We start from the raw sequence: 18273 nt of genomic DNA, 5'->3' as shown, positions 1-18273 counted from the left end.
GCTTTTGGGTGTTTGACTGAATTTAACGCCCTCCTTTTCTCTGTCAAGAGCCTCGATATCATGAGGTTGCTGATTTGTGCTATGGTACATGAATTAGGGTGTTTGGTGAAGTGGATTTGGGATAAGCCTGATAATAATGAGATGGGATCAATACAATGGGCCAACAGGGAATGGCAATGAAGGTGAAAAACTGTAACAATTACAGAGATGGCCAGAAATTGGTTAGTGACCTCTAGCCCTCTCTCTTTGTGTGCAGAATTTATAAGGAATATGTGAATAGACTATATATTAAAAATAAATGTGAAAAATAAAGCACAGACATAATTTAAATGAAGAGTAACTGACACTGTACAAAGGCTTTGAGAGTTGTAGAAGATTATGGGACTTCATTACTGTAAAACTAATATACTGTAGAACTGCTTTTATTGTCCTAAACTATGCTTGCTCAAAATATTGTTATAAACCATGAAGTATTTTTCCTCCAGAGTGTCATGTCTTTGTTCTTTGCAGATATTAGAACACAAAGGATGAAGGGAAGATGAGCGATGTGTTCTGAGTTTGTTAGTATGCAGATAAGGCCTACATTTCAATATAACAATAAATCAACCTGACTGAGCACACACACATGCCCAATTATAAACAACAATTAGTTGCAATGTGTTTCACAACCGATCACATGATGAATGTTTAGCATTTTACTGCGGCATGAAGAGCACAGAGTCGCTGTCTGTTTTAAAACCCTTTAAAAGTGGCAAATCATTTGGACGATTATGATCATGTCCCATTTATTCGTCCTACACAAACAGATTATGAACGTTAAAGGAACGTTAAAATAAACGTTAAAGGAAGTCAAATAATGCACTGACAAATGGGACACTGACAGGCTTTTCTCTCTGATGCTATAAAAAAAGCTGTTACTGGAGCATTTTGTTTTGTGCAGTTTGGTGTTAGTTGGAAAAACTGTTGTGCTTGATATCTGCATGTGACTGTGTGTGTGTGTGTGTGTGTGTGTGTGTGTGTGTGTGTGTGTGTGTGTGTGTGTGTGAGAGAAATCGGGTGTGCTTGTTTTTCTATCCTGGTGGGGACTTCAACCTGAATGCACACTGACTCATGGGGACCCACGGTGTCATTGAGGTCCCCATAAGCAAACAAGCTTATAAATCAATGGAATATGATATAAATCTTTTTTTTTTTTTTTTTTGAAAATGTAAAAATGCAGAAAGGTTTCTGTGATGAGTAGGTTTAGGGTTAGTGTAAGGGGATAGAATATACAGTTTGTACAGTATAAAATACATTACGTCTATGGAAAGTCCCCACAAAGATAGCGAACCAGACTGTCTGTGTGTGTGTGTGTGTGTGTGTGTGTGTGTGTGTGTGTGTGTGTGTGTGTGTGTGTGTGTGTGTGTGTGTGTGTGTGTGTGTGTGTGTGTGTGCGCGCAACTTACAGTCCTGAGTAGCCACATCTGAGTAAAGCTGGAGGTGGAATAGTGTGTGCCGTAGTGGAATTTGGGCACCTGATCGTCCTCCCATGATTCAAAACGTTCTGAGAAGAATGCAGCTCTCTTTGGGTTGAGTGCACCAATGGGCTGTAATGAGAAAAGACAACATTCAAGAAACAAAGCAATATACTGTGAAGTTGTATGTAAGAACAAGGACTACAGGCATTAAATATGAGAAAATTAATGTTGGCGTGGGGGTAAAATAATAATTTAATAATGACAATAATTTATGTAAATGAATTTACTGCAGCTGTTAAGTTTAATCAATAATAGATCAATAAATAATAGGTTATTTTAAAGATCAATATCTGTGTGAAGCTGTGAAACTATATACACACCTTTACACATTACCTATATTTACTATATTTCAAACAGTAAATGATGCATAATTACAAGCAACTAATCCAAACTAAACCCTAATCCCAACTCTACAGTAAGTACGATGCTAATAAATATTACTCAGTTATACTTAGCTGTATAATTAAACTGTAACAAAGAAACCTTAAAATAAAGTGTGACCAAAAGAATTGTGCCCATTTCCATTTCCATTGAGGGCAAAGCAGAATTGCGTCAGTGTCACGTGATCCTTTGGAAATTACTCTAATATGCTGATTTGGCGCTCAGAAAACATTTCTTATTATTTTTAATGTTGAATACGGATGTACTGCTTAATATTTTTGTGTAAACAGTGATAAAAAAATAATAAAGAGAAATGAGAAATAGAAAGATTCTGCGTGATTTTATGCATCCTTGCTAAATAATTAATTTTGAAAAGTAAGTGTACATTTGTGAATTCTTAATGGTGTTAACCATTAATAATAAAAGTTATTTTCATAGTAAGGCAAGGGAGTTCATGAGGAAGTTCATATGTGGCATTCCTATATGACTAACACTAATATAATCCTGTCCTGCATTGGGTTGTATCAAAAGTATTGATTAGCTAGTTTAATTTATTATTGATCTGAAGAAACCCAGCTTATGGAAGCAGGCCATTATTTAAATGCTCATTTATATGTATTTGTTATTACCCTGCTGAGTCTTTATTACTCTTGAAAATGACTGCAGCTCTCCGTCCGTCTCTTATTCCTTAGTTTGATCAATAGTAACGGAATGATGAAGCTCCTTGAAATGAGAGTGGGCAGGACAGATTGACCATCTCAATCTCTTTCTCGTATCATAGCTCTACAATGAGGGCCCTCAGCTGTTTTTCTATTGATCACAATGGTGTGAAACCTGCGGTTGTATCTTTTAATGCTCCACTGTGCATATGTGTCCATGTGTGCCGGCATTTATGTGAGATTTACCACTGTGCAACAAGGCCAAGGGCTGTGGGTCTCATTTAAAAATAGAGGTTAATTATATTCCACTAATTCTAATATAATCGTGATTAAACTATGTCTTGGATTTAATTGGGATTTAAAAAGGAGCACGGTTTAATCAACATCTGATTGTAAATCATTAAAGCTTGTAATAATTGCCACTGAAATGTAATAGACTCATGCTGCATGGACTCAAATGCAATCCGTGTGTGTGTGCGTTAAAGTGGAATGCAGCCCTGGGCTGACAATGACACACGGTCTGCTCTCTTGTGGCAACTACGGTGAGAACACATACTGAATTAAACATTGCGCGATTTAACTGATTGATTGCGGTAATAACAGGACCCTCATTAAAGAAAGAAAAGGGTGAGCGGGATAAAAAACATCTCTGTCATAGCTCAGAGTGTGCGTGAGTGAGAGTGTGTTTCTATGTGAATGTGTAAATTTGTGTGCATGTATACGAGTGTGTGTTCGTGCGAGCCCCTCGTGTTGTTTACGGCAGTAAATTACCGTCGGAGGCTCTCCAGTACAATAGGGTTTCATGACAGTGTCGTTCATCAGGGTTATCCCCATACCCCGGCGCAGTGTGATGGAGTGAACGCACACCACCGATCCTAATACGCTCTGGCAGCACTGCTGAATATTTCTCTAGTGACGGCTCAAATAAATGAGCTGCCCCAATGTTTTTAATTAGACTGCAAATCTGAACAGACTGCCAGTAGCTATCAGTATGCGGACTTCACCGTGCTGATCAAAATTCAGGCTTTCGAGGGGAATTCATGAATTGCGACTGATAGCTTTGTTTATTTGCGAACGATTTATTCAAATCAGGTAATAGCACAAACAAATTAGACAAAATAGCCCAAAAAATGTGCACCCACTGTGATGTAAGCGTCTATTTCGGCTCTTTAAATGCCAGAAGTGTGCTTCACTACATGGGTATATCCACGGTTCTAACATTTCTCAATCATTTGTAAAAAATGACTACTGCAATGATGAAAACGTATACAAACCATTCTTTTAAACTTCCACAGGTTGTAACAGTGCCGGGTAAATTGCGGCAGGCAAACATCACAGATATTTCCAAATAAATCCCAATATATCATAGAAAGAATGATAGTGACTTAACTTAAGCACTGAATATAAACAAAATATATATATATAAAAAAGAAAAGAAAATCACTGAAAGTGTTTTTTTGTACTGAAACAGCATTTAAAAGTGCCATAATATGCTATAATACTAGATTAACCAATCCACTATGCTAAATGGCTAAACAAGCTGTTTTTTTTATCTACTTTCTCAATAAAATAAATGTGAGTGAATAAATAAACAAATGAAACTTTGGCATCAGAATTAGGAAGTTTCAATATATGGAGGAAAGCCTGAAGCATGTATTAGAGAAGGTGTGAATGTGAATCTAGAGCTCAGTTGAAAGGGTGTAAATGCTGTGATGCAAATCAATATGCCATTAACTACATCACTGTGAGGGTGTAGAAACAGGTCAATATATTCAGGTGTTATTTATGTTAATGTACAAAAATATTATGCCTTAGACAGGACACCTTTTCTTTTTTTTTTCTGTTACTCCACTAGTATAGGATGTTACCCATCATATATTTCTTAATATAGTGGATTAAATGATACATTTACAATTTAACAATGGAAATCATATTATTTAAGTTTTCTGTTATCACAATTAAAGTCGGCATTAAATGGAAATTCACCCTATTTTCTAAATGCATCTGAATGTTCTCATTGTGAACGTTTCAGCCATGCATGTTTAATTTTTTTTAACTTGTTATTTTTAATCAAACAGTCATAACTTCTCCAATCATTTAGTCCACTTAAATCAAGTTCCTTTCTCACAATCAACTGCAAATTCAAATTCAGATCTGCCTCCATCCAATCGACCACTGATGCACAGAGCTCCATCCTACCTTTTTTTTCTTCACGATAGTACGTTTCACTTGGATGTACATAAGGTTGGGTAAAAAAAACGTAACACACGCGACCTTAAGTGAACAAGGGAGTGCTATTTTTGTTGCCATTTACTATCTATTCCATTAGGTGAGCAGCTCACTCAGTTGTGTCAGTTTTGTTCTTTCTGGCTGCAGTGATAACTCCAGCTGTACCAGATGTCATGAAAAGGTTAGAGTTTATGATAAGAAAGCCAGCAGGGTCACAACGATGAGACAAAAGGAACATAAATTCATGAAGCACATTCTTCTGCCCGCAGGAAAGACAGTGCGTGTCACACAGCGTCTATGGCAATTTCACCCCGCTATGTAAAAGGTCCCACATGACCTGTTTCTATCAAAGCAGAGCTGGGATGTGGCATACGCAGACGACAAGCGAGAGCGGGAGGGGTTAAGGACAAAAAGAGGAAAGACGCACAGCTTATACAAGGTTCAGATGGCCTTCACAGGCGAGGCTGTGATGTCATGGTCCACTGGCCATACACTGATATTGCCTGTGTCAACAGCATGAATAAAGCAGTTGTAATAAAGATTGTTGAGATTTGCTGTTGTTCGCTACAGAGGGAGGGGTGGCAGATGAGGGGGCTGCTCTTGCTCGGCCTCCGTTTCTCCCTAAGGCTTGAAAGCTTGACTGAACATAAAGGCAAGGCTGTCAAAACTCGAGAGAGAGTTTGAGGGAGGGAGGGAAAGAGAGAGAAACAAAGGCGAGGGTGATGTATGATGGTTTATAGGTCTGTTGTCTTTTAACCTAGTGGGAAGAAGCCATTGCAAAGAAACGGCACAGGGGAAGAACAAATTAATAAAAAAATAAAAAGATATGCTCCAAGCTGTGTGCTGGCCATTTTTATATCAATACGGTACAACATTATCCTATTCAAATCAATATGATAAATGAGGTAGGTCAAAAGTAATCTAAAAGTAATCAAAAAGTAGTCTGATTACATTACCTTAAATGTGTAATGTAATGGATTATGTAACTAACTAAAATTCTGGTCATGCAATTTGGAATCAGCAACCAATTTATAAGTAATATATCCAGCATTGCATATGAACACCGGTAAAAAGCAAATTATTTACATATGAACAACTATACAGATGTACAAATGTGTATGAATCCTTTTAAATAGTGGCATTATGATTCTATTGTATTTAACGGTCATGTTTTCAGTCGCATTTATTAAACACAGTTTACTCATCTATTTAATATGAAATGATAACATTTTGTTCTGTTCTGAGTAACTTCTACTGCAAACTTGTCTCGAATGATTTACATAATGTTAAACAACACTACACTTTAAAACCTTAAACCGAATAGCATTTCTGTAATTGTTTAACCATTATTTATCATGAATTAATTTATTTGTTAACACTAAGGGCATTTTCTCAGTATAGTATAAATCCATAAAATGCACCAAAAAGTAACATAAATTCACAAATCACTCAATCACTCTATCACACTATTTGTGTTCTGTAATTGTGAGGAACAGACCCAAATTCAAGCCTTTATTCAGTGATCTTTATCTCCATTCTCGGCAGCGACCGTAAATGTCAAATCCCGCACTCCTTGTAAATTAAAAAAATTGCTGCCTCAAGAAGCTTTACGATATGTTTTACGGCAGTGATATCAAACGCTCGCTGGCTCTCATTGGCTTTGTCACAGATTGCGACATGTTTTGATTGATGTGCATTTAAATGAGAAATGCGAGCCTTCACAGAGTGGATCGGGATAAGATTTTCAGCAATTAATAACTTAAATTCTGCTCTGTACCTCATACAAAACTATTGTATACCGCCAGAGAGGACTGCGACTGTAACATCGTCATTTGGGCTACTTTAGTTACCGCTTCTGACATTTTTGCAATAAATAAATGATTGTTATTACGTTATTACATTTGTCTGGTATGCTTCTCTTTATAACTGTACATATTTTTAAGAAATGGTTATGGGTAGATTTAGAGAGATAGGAGTGGGATTAGCAGTTCAAAATATATTTTTAATGCTGTTTTGTTACTGAAATGTTCATTTTCCTACACATTTCTGTCCATTACATTTTATATATTCTTTTTATATTCTCTATAAAATGGTTATGTTTTGGGGTAGGGTTACGGGATGAATCTATAAAATGGTAGAAGGGCAATTATTCACATATTTGTATATATTAGTAAATATTTTGTTTCTTTAGCTGTAAGTACACAATAATGCTTACGTTTAAATACTGTCAATACATCCATATTGTACGTTTCAGAATCTATCCAAACGTACAAAAATGTAGGCTTTGTTTTGTTCCTGTAAAAGTTGTGTATTAATACCTACGTAATAACAATTAGACCAGGCTGCCACTCTAACAGAGGAAAACTTACAAGACATTGTTAGCTTGATACACATACACATATATTTTATATGATAGATGGATATGAGATCGATTAGTCTATTCACAAAGTTGATTAATTTTATATTATCCACTAGACAATATTGAAAATATTATAATTATATACATTACATATTGCCCAGAACTATATATATATATAGTACCTGAAAGAAACATGGTGCTTGCCGGATCTGAATTGGTAAAACAACGCAGAAGATACAGATAGCATCTTACATATAAACCTCCACTGGTGAGCAATGATCTCAGACTGAAGACAGTCAGGGTGACTTCTGAAACATCACGGTTGTTTTTCCACAGAAATGTATCTTCCATTATCTCTCAGTCCTTTGTTTTCCTGCCTCTTAGAACTGATTTATTCTGCCATTTTGGGTCAGAGTGGACAAGCGTTCGATCATCTGAGCTCTAAAAGTAATCTTCTGTCCTCCCTCCATTGGCCACCATTACATGAAATTGATGGTCATTTTTGAGGCAGTGACTGGCAAGATTTCACAAGCACTTTTAAAGTGGAGTTTGAGGGTGGAGGCGTTTTAAAACACAACTTTTGTCCTACAACTCAATTACCAAAATGGTGTAATGCAAGTAAAGAGCATTCTTTTGGAGGAGTGCCCCCCAGCACTTGACATGAAATATTTATCAGGTCTACACTGAGAAAGGAGCTCTTCAAGACACTGGTTTTAAGATACAAACATAAGTGAAATGCATTTAATTAAAATGATAACAACCATCATCATCAGGACAAAACAGATCAGACTGAAATAGCATGTTCTGACTAATCCTGGTTAATCACTGTCACTTCAGCAAAGCAGCTATTAGTAGTTCAGAGGTAAACCCGCTACACAACGATCGATTGCAATTAGACCAAGGTCAGGACCACAGAATGATCAACCAGGGGAATAAGCTCGATTCACTGGCACAAGTATTTTAGTCTGAGTCCTGATTCAGGAGAACACGGCACTTGTTTGAATAGCTGCAATGTGGATTAGGGGAAAGGCAACCAAAATTTAGGCCGGGACACACCAAGCGAGTGTGCGTCGGCGAGCATCTGTCGGGCTAGTTTTCGAAGTGTGTTCCACACATCGGCGGCAGTTTGCCTGCTTCAGCATGTTGAATCGGCGTTGGGGCCGTCGGTGAGAGTGGGACCTGATTGGTTGTTCAGTTTAGCGAACGAGTCAGTGCACGAGAATTAAAGCGAAAGTAATGAAAGAGAGCAAGTAAGTCAAGACGTTCTAATGTTATGTTATCCAACCCAACCCGAGCATTCCAGAAGGTGAATATTTTTTTTAACAACATGAGCAGCTTAAAATGAAGAAAATGATCAACATTACTGATATTCAAAATGGTAAGCAAGCGCTGATCCTTTTTTCGGTTTCTCCTTTTGAATGACGAATATAGACTATTGATACCTGATATAGACAGTTAATTCCTTACACGCAGGTTCAGAATGCACGTACTAGTTTGCTTTGCAGTCAGTTGTAGTCTATGTTGTTTGTTCAAGCGCAACTTTTTGGTCCAGATGCAGTCGACACGAGGCGACAACATCGTCGGTTTTCGTTGCCGCTAGTTCTTTGAAGATGGCTTGGTGTGTCCCAGGCTATAGATTTACAGTGTTGTAATATGCTATATTATAATGTAAGACACAGCATATCTAATCTTATGTATCATATGTATGATTACACATTTATTATACAGTGGGGTCCATACTAAACCTCTGGAATACAAAAAAGGATTTTGAAGTATTTAAAACTAATTTTATGACTACTACAGAAACAAGAGAGATTAATGCAAGTAGACACTTTAGTCGAATTAAAAACAAAATCTGTTAATATCCCTGCCAATATAACAATTTCTTTTCTTTTTTGAATTAAAGTAAACATTACTGGGTAAAATATGCAGCAATTCAAAAATGTATAATTTTATTCAGCAAGGATGCATTAAATTGATCAAAATTGTTCAAAAGATTTCCATTTCAAAAAAAAAAAAAAAAATTTTTTTACTTTAAATTAATCAAAGAATCCTGAAATAAATGTATCTCAGTTTCCACAAAAATATTAGGCAACACAACCATTTTCAATATCGATAATCAGAAATGTTACTTGAACACCATATCAGCATTATTATAATGATTTCTGAAGGATCATGTGACACTGAGACTGGAGAAAGGATGCTGAAAATGAAAATTGAAAACTGAAAAATAGTAGTCTTGGTCATCCTTGGTGAGCACAAGATACTTACCGACTAGATAAGATACTTAGAACACTTACTGACTCCAAACTTTTGAACGTTAGTGTACATCTCATTTGCAGCCATCGAATTGTAGCAATTTTATTATATATGTATATCAGGATTATATCAAACATTGAGCCACCCTACTCTTCAGTATAAGCATCGACGTGACTGGCCACTAAATCTCTGTATTTAAAAGAAATTAGTGTAAGAACAGTGCGTGTAATTGATACCGTTGAATCAGGAAAACGTTATCGGCCAAGGATATAAATCCTCCTGAGCTGCCTTCAAATGGTGTGATACAATTTAAGATACCTATGTATTGAGTGAGAGACTGAGAGAGACAAAGGCAGGTCTGGTGTTCCCAGCAGCGAGCTGTGTCAGTCTGTCTGTGTGGTTAGCTCAAGTACTACTATGCTCATTAATTAGCTCCTTAGGGAGGCTGGCTGGCTAACGGGAATGGGGGAGGAGGTGAGAGGCGGGATGTAGGGGGCTTCTGAGGGGTTGATTGAGGGGGAGAGGGGAGGAGGAGAGACACGGACCCATTATCTGACTTGTCTGCGGTTGAGGGTGCCTGGCATGAGGTGACGCGCACGTGGCCGCAAACGCTTTACTACATGTACGGTCAGACTCACAGCGATGAGTCTACAGCGGAAGTCATTCCCTCCCTCGCTAGACAGTTACGTCTGTCTATCAGGCTCAGCTTCATCGTTAAAGCTGCCAGACGGGGTTTTCACTCAAATACTCCCGTGTATTTGTGTTTTCAAAACTTTACTTCAGACATGTCCTTCAGTCTTTGAAACTACCAGAGTTCTCTGAGGTTCAGGTTGTTGGCTCAGAGTGTTTGTGTGTGTGTGTCTATGTGGTCATGTGTTTACCTTGGACAGATCTCTGTAGTTACTGGGCAGGGTGAGATCGAGATCCTCACTGTCGTAGTTGGTGATTACCCAGGGGAACACAGGATACTGGTTCAGATCATTAAATGTACGACCTGAAACACAAGGAGTGTCAAAACACATTTCCTTGAGTCTTGTTACCTTTATCATGACCATGATTTCACTTCGTCATCATGTCCCTTAATTACAGTCCTTTAAATAGAGTCACTGAAACACTAAATTATTATGCGAAGTTGTAAATGATACAAAGATTATTTTACGTTTTACAAGAAAAACTATTTAATATTTTCTACTTCAAAATTTCTCATTTAATTCAATGCGTTACTTGTCGTTTCTTTGTAATTGTCAATTATAATTCATTTACTAGCAATTTCTAAATGTGAAAATTGTTTCTACACCCATTATTTTTGAGTGTACCATGACTGGAGAAACGGGGCTTTTGGAGACGGGGCCTTTAATATTTGTCCAAATTCCTTTCCAGTCTTTATTAGTTGTCTAACTCTATGTCCTAAAGACATGAGGATATTCCATTTGCAGGGCTTTGGTCCAATGAGGTTTCAGTGTGGGTGAGACTATGTGGCCCAACACAGCAAAACAGAAACTCAGATTAACATGGAAGAGTTCACCTTTGTCGCTTGTTGTGTCATACGAAGGTGTTATTCATTCATTAGTACATTAGCTGAGTTGATGTTTGGGGAATGTCTGGTGATGGTTAGCATTCAGGTTTCATTGATTTTTACCTGAAATGGTGTTGAGGAACATGAGGTACTCAAAGTTGGAGATCTCTCGTCTTTGCCAACGCTGGGTCATGTTGGAGGCCTTGTAGAGCTGTTTCGGGCTGGCCAGAGAAATCCGTCTATCAGAGAAAGAAAAAACACATTCAGAAATTCAAAGAGTAATCTGAAATGTGCACATCTTTGCCAATCAGTTGATTTACAATATACCATTTAATGGCCTTAAAATACATTTCAAATATAAGAAATCAAAATAAAGTATTTGTTTTCAGTACACATAAAATTCAGTAAACGGAAATATTTATTTTATCAATTTGAAGGAAATATAGTAAGATAGTAAGAGAACCTCTAACTGATCTAGTAATCTGTTGACTCATTTCTTTATCACTCAGACAGAGAAAAGTCTCTTTTGTTTCAGCATCTATTCACTTTGACGATCGTGATTTTTGAATCCAATGTCACAGGCTTACAAAAAAATGGCACAGAGTAATTGTGTCAGTTACTTCAGAATTTTGTGATTGGCTTAAACATTTTATACATGTACTTCACAGCAATGTAACCTTGTTCGTGCTCAAACAGTTATGAAACACTTCTCAAATCCCATGGCTATGTTCCCACAATACATCAATTCGGGACTTTTACAGCATTTTGCTGGATTAAGAAGAAGTAACACAGCTAGAAAAGTTTCATTTCAACAACGGATTCCATTCACATAAAACCTCTAAATAGAAAAATACCTTTAAATCTATGGGAAAGGGCTTTCATACAACATTAGCATAAATAATAGACACAATATGATTAGATGTTTTGCTCCAATGAAAATACTTCCCATAAGAAGCCAATATTCAAATTCTAGAGGACTGATACAAACAGTGAAACATTGCAGTATTGTTATATGAAATACCGCTGAGCCAATCAGAATAAAAAAAAAAAAGAAAAAACTCTTCTAGAATTCTGAATGCAGTATATCCTACATCCAAATTCAGACATGAACACAGAAACACAATGGCATCATGGGTAATGTGGGAACCTGTTAAATGAACATGCACAGTGCAAGCAAATATGTGGACACTAAAATAAATGACTCTCCATCCAATTAAAACAAAGCGAAATTAGAGAATTCATCACTGTCACCCAGCGTGATTACAGTCATTAGGCCTCTCTGAAGTTTCCACTGCCCTTTGCCCCTCCTAACACAGAGCGAAAGGGAAATGCCACACGAATGTTAGCAGAAGGGTATAAGTGAATTCATGGCGGGAGAGGGTGGTTTGTAATGGTCAATAGCCACACAAAAACCTCTGACCAGTTAAGAGCCGCCGAGAGCCATGTGAGGAATCAATATCCACTATATAATGTTACACATTATGTTACCCTATAGTTATGTAGTTTCAGTGAATGTTAATAAGAACACTGATTTAGAAGGATATTGTTATGGAATTTCATAAATCTAAATCAACTTTTCTTTGGCTGAACTACAACTGCAGCAGTGTGTGTGTGTGTGTGTGTGTGTGTGTGTGTGTGTGTGTGTGTGTGTGTGTGTGTGTGTGTTTCCTGTGTTCCCAGTCTGCCCTGCAGGCTCTGCACTGGCCCCTGTATTTATTTCTCAGTTGGGGAGATAAATAAATGATGTGAATTGTGTTTGTGTGAAGGTAATTAGGCAGTGTTACAGCCACCCCCACACCATACACACATTAACACACAAACAAGCAGTGTTAGGCCAGAAACATACTAAAGACATACTAAAGTCCGCAAACGTCGAAGCAAATGCTTGGCCAACAGATTTCAAGTGCTGAACTGAGCGACCATGAGCAAAGATGGCAGAAAGTAGGGCTGTGTGGTAATTCAAAATCATAATAAAATCACGAACGTGTGAGCACACGCAATATCTAAACTGCAGAAAACATGATTTTTCCACTAGCTCCCTCAGTGTGCTGTGCAATATGAATAGAATGGGTTTAGCATTACAACTTCGAAGAAAGCACAGAAACAGGGAAGGTGAATTCAAGGAAGGATAAGGACTTGGATTTTAGAATTTGGGATACAGGAGAGATGATGTATCATGGAGCCAGGTCATTTGCAAGGCCTGTTAAACTATCATTGCGGCAAAACTGAGAAAACGCTATTCATATAGAATGCGTTTTTGCGGTTAAAAAATACAAGGCACAGGTCTAGAGACAAGTTGAACGCATGTCAAAAGACGCAAGCGCAATGGTTAAAGACATCCGTCTAGCGCATGTTTAAAAACACATTCTGAACCATTTGCAAACTGCACAACATATGAAGAGAGTTCAAAATGGCATAAATAAATAATTGATGCCGTCACATATTTATGCAAAGATATGGTGCACACAAATATTGTCAATAAAGCCTGCTTCCAAATAAAATGATACAGTGCTGGTCAGAATTATTTGCCCCCTTGGTAAATATGATCAAAGATGGCCGTAAAAAATAAATCTGCATTGTTAATCCTTTTGATATTTTATTAGAAAAGTTAGCAAAAATCTAACCTTTCACTGAAGTAAAAGAATTGAAAGTGGGGGGAAATCACATTATGAAATAAATGTTTTTCTCCAAAACACATTGGGGACAATTATTTACCCCCTTTTATTAAATACTTTTTGCAACCTCCTTTTTCCAAGATAACAGCTCTGAGTCTTCTCCTATAATGCCTGATGAGTTTGGAGAACACCTGACAAGAGATCAGAGACCATTCCTCCATACAGATTCTCTCCAGATCCTTCAGATTCCCAGATCCATGTTGGCACTTCTTCTCTTCAGTTCAGCCCACTCATTTTCTATAGGGTTCAGTGTTTGCTCTGTCTGTTCAGTGTCTTTCATCTAACCATAGAATCCGTCCTGTTTGAAGTTCCAGTAGTGTCAGTTACTTTTCAAACATTCTATGGACAGATAAAAAAAAAAAAAAAAAAAACACTTGGCAGCAAACACTTAAGATGTGTTTGGTGCACACAGGGATAAAAAAGTACCCCATGTGTAAAATGAAATACTCTCTATCTTTAATGCTGTGGGCCTAATTTTCTGCCAGAGGTCCTGGACAACTTGTTCAGATACATGGCTTCATGGATTCGATCAAATACCAACAGATAAAAAATAATAACCTGACAACCTCTGCAAGAAATCTTAAAATGGGCCATGTTTGGATCTTCCAACAGGGCAGTGATCCAAAAACAAACATCAAAATCAAAACAAAAATGGGTCACTGAGCACAAAACCAAGCATCTGCAATGAACATCCCAGTCTCTGACCTGAACCCTACAGAAAATGAGTTGGCTGAACTGAAGAGAAGAAGCGCCAACATAGATCTGGGAATCTGAAGGATCTGGAGAGATTCTGTATGGAGGAATGGTCTGTGATCTCTTGTCAGGTGTTCTCCAAACTCATCAGGCATTATAGGAGAAGACTCAGAGTTGTTATCTTGGAAAAAGGAGGTTGCAAAAAGTATTTTAAAAAAGGGGGCAAATAATTGTACCCAATGTGTTTTGGAGAAAAACATTTATTTCATAATGTGATTTTTCCCCCGCTTTCAATTCTTTTACTTCAATAAAACAATTTTTACATTTTTTCTAAATAAAATATCAAAAGGATAAACAATTTGTTACAGCCATCTTTGATCATATTTACCAAGGGGGCAAATCATTCTGACCAGCACTGTACATACAAGTATGTAAGGAAATATTGTTTCAAAATCGTGGTTAAAATTGAAATCGCAATTTTGATCAAAACATCGTGATAGTATTTTTTGTCCATATCGCACAGCTTATCACATACTTCCGGGAGGTCCCGCACAAGTTGTGCAAGTATCAGTGAGATGAATGTGAATGGATAGCTTTCTGCAGGTATTATAAAGAGCTGAAAATACCTGGTCTGAGGAAGGCCAAAATTCGTGCCGACTCCAACTCTGGGGAGACAGTGCACCACCTTTTTCACTGTAGCCGCATCTGGGAAGTTGAACATGATCGCCGCTGTAGGGAGGAGTGAGAATTTAACACACTTCATTCACTGTGTGTAAATAAATAGTAGAATTTCTGTTGAACTGTTTTAAAGGAGTCATGTTAAAAACTTTCATGTAAAACATTTTTTAAATTAAATAATTAAATGCATAATTTTAATTAAAATATATATATATATATATTATTTTTTTTTAAGAGGTCAACTTAATGTTAGTAACGTTTTTTTGTTTTTTCAATAAATTAATAATTGTTTTTTGGAACTCTGGAGTTTTAAAACATGTTTTCTATAGTCTCTCCTCAAAAAAAAAAAATTTTGATGAGCCCTTTAAGATTTTCCAGAACAGCAGGTGATCAGAGCTTACTCCTGTTGGCCATGAAGACTTCCAGCGCTGTGTTCTGTAGCAGATAGCGGCGAGAGAAAATCGCTCTGATCTCTGTGAACTGCCATTTCCCATGCAAACCCTCTGTGTAGGCTAAAATCTGTTCAGGAGACACAAAGAAAGACACCTGATCAGAGAAAATATAAAAAATAAAGGGAATATGAGTAAGAAAACAGCAGGGCAGAGGGAAGGTTTTAGTTCATTTATCACCCACAGCTCATGCTCAGGGTTGCAGTGCAGGATTAATGTGTATTATTGATCAGTCCTCATGAAAAAGAGATGCTTTAAGCGCTAAAATGAGCCCCATTCAGACACACACTAAAGGGGAGCAGGAAGGCCACAGTTCACTAAAAGGTAATCAGTACCAAGAGAACTGGAAATCTATCAGTATTTGCCCTTCAAGTTAGTGTGAGCGAGAAATGGTTTTATCATGTGTTGCTGCTGCACAATCATCATACTTCATTGTCCAGAAAATACAAGAAATATTAAAAACAATTGTCCAGAAAGCGCAAGAAATGTTGAAAACAAAATGCTAGAAAATATTATTATTAATTGATACATTTCTACATATAAATTGTACATTAATTTATATAAAACAAATGCATAAATAGTGCTCAGTTAGATTTTTTTTTTTTTTTTTTAGAAAAGGGACAGATAATACTTTTCTTTTTTCTTTTTGCTGACGTCACATTTTACAATATGTTGCTGCAGATTTTTTCTGGTTCTTGGTGGAAGCAACCACATTAGGCTTCCAATTATCGCAGACCGCCCTGATCCTGGTTATTTGCGAGACGACTGAGACGATAGAGAGAAAGACAACTGTAGTATAATTTTGCATTCACAGATGCTCAGTTGTGCCAAACACTCTAGTCTCATCTTAAGACTCAACTTATCTGTTTCTTTACCTCCACATGCTCAATATTTTCTCACATTTCTAATTTAGCTTTATTACAGACTGGTTGTTAGGACAGAAGAGGAGAAAGAGACCACCACACCTGATCTGTGGGGCTCTGATTAGGGCGGATAAACAGCTGAGTTTATCAGGCATTCAGATCTTCCAGTAACAAGGCTAACACTGATATGCACTCATTAATGAGAGAAAGGGAAGAGGATGGAAGAAGAGAGAAAGAGAGGGCATCAGCTGTGCTGTGTGCTGCGAGCAATGTCACTGCTCCTGTCTGCTCTGCAGACTCACTTCAAAGTCTCCGGAGTTCAATTAAATGTGGATTAAGGTCGTTCCACCGCCCCGGTAACGCTGCCGTTCGCCACCGCAAACTCCCTGACAAGCGGCATGCGAGACGGCCCTGCTCTCCTATTTATCTTCCTCATCTCCCCCCTGTCAGGCAGTTGGTATGGAAACCGCACCATTAATGTGATATCTGATGCACTACCTAACCAAGGTATCATGGAGAAGTTTGAGCATGGAGGAGTTTATTACAGCTGAGAGATTACGGACAGGGTCATAAAGATGTAATCCACTTGCACAAGTGTAATCGAGGAACTTCATCTGAAGGATCTGTCTGTTTGCATTGTGTATTAGCAGCAGCTGCGATGGACTGGTAATGAAATTAACCCCATGTAAGGAGTGTTAATGTTGCAAGAGTCCCCCAACCACCCACATACCCACCCACCACTCAACACAACAGCATAATATAACACACACTTCACGACCTGATCATTACCTGCCATTCTAAATGGAAGGAGTGAAAAGAGTCAAAGCAAATATAAACTGTTAAGCATGGGTATTAAGTGGTTGTTTAGAGGCCTAAGTCAAAAGAGCCCACCTTCAAGTAGGGATGGACCAGTATTCAAATTCTAGCCAATACAGCTGATAAATATTCAGAGACTTCGGAAAAATAGTTTCCACAAAATTCTAAACCTATTTAACATTGATTATAATAATTATATATACCAAATCAGCACTTACTGATTGCTGGTTTCAAATCAGTGTTGTGATGCTTAAATTAATTTAGAATAGTGTACTTAAAAAGGTAAAATCTTTGTCATAGTCTTGTGCTATTGCAAGTATATGTTAGATAATTGCAGTAGTAATCAAAAATGCGCAAATAGGCAAAATGAGTGAATAAATATCCATAATTTCTGCATCACTGAAAACATCAGATTGTACATAAATTTTTTTTTTTTTTTTTAAAGTAGCTCATTGCTAATTATTTTCAGATGAAAGTCACTTGAAAGGGGCATCTGGAGATGAACATCAGCCCATAAAATCTTGCTGACTAAAAAGACGACCTTTAACCTGTGCTTCATTCCATCTCTATAGCAGAAGAACTTCAATAGTTCACACTTTATCTTACTCCTGTCTTCTCAAACCCAAAGGAATAAAGCATTGATGCAGTGCCTTGGCTTGACATGCTGTAGATTGATTTGACAGTCTGTTGTGCATCTAATATCATATTTTGTCTTCATGTACCTTGTACCTCATGTACTATCCTTGTAATTAACTCGGTTCTCGGTTTTCTTGATTGTTGTCCGAAAATCTGCCTCTCCAAAAAAGTTGCACACTATAATATTTAGTTGGAGCGCCTTTAGCTTTGATTACAGTGCGCATTTCTGGTGGCACTGATGCATAAGGTTGTCGAAACATCATAACATCTATTTCAATTAAGAGTTGTATTAAGTTTTGGCCAAGATATTGCATTGACAATGGGTGAGTCTAAACCACTCTGTAAAGTCTACTCCAGCACATCCCAAAGACTTTCAATGGCGTTATGGCCTCTGTGGTGGCCAAATCATGTGTGAAAATGATTCCTCTTGCTCCCTGTGAAAACCACTTTCACAATTTGAGCCCATTGAATCTTGGCATTGTCCTCCTGGAATATGGCAAGGGGATACATCTTACAAAATGTCTGTTTAAGAAATGAAAAGCT

The 18273-nt window shown here is 37.4% G+C and overlaps 1 protein-coding gene across 2 annotated transcripts in view; it reads right to left on the bottom strand.

Moving 5' to 3' along the window:
- Window positions 1–18273, bottom strand: part of lrba (LPS-responsive vesicle trafficking, beach and anchor containing) — a 257927-nt gene that overhangs the window by 58080 nt on the left and 181574 nt on the right. For both annotated transcript variants that reach the window (XM_084402975.1, XM_084402976.1), the window contains exons 40-44: window positions 15368–15485; window positions 14915–15017; window positions 11044–11159; window positions 10286–10398; window positions 1446–1586 (exon numbers count right to left, since the gene is read on the bottom strand). In XM_084402975.1, coding sequence (XP_084259101.1) covers window positions 1446–1586; window positions 10286–10398; window positions 11044–11159; window positions 14915–15017; window positions 15368–15485 — 591 coding nt within the window. The remainder of the gene's footprint in view (window positions 1–1445; window positions 1587–10285; window positions 10399–11043; window positions 11160–14914; window positions 15018–15367; window positions 15486–18273) is intronic.

Source organism: Rutilus rutilus (assembly GCF_951802725.1).
Source record: "Rutilus rutilus genome assembly, chromosome: 2".
NCBI lineage: Eukaryota > Metazoa > Chordata > Actinopteri > Cypriniformes > Leuciscidae > Rutilus > Rutilus rutilus.
The sequence above is the reverse complement of the archived record's forward strand: the minus strand, read 5'-3'. Positions and strand labels throughout refer to the sequence as shown.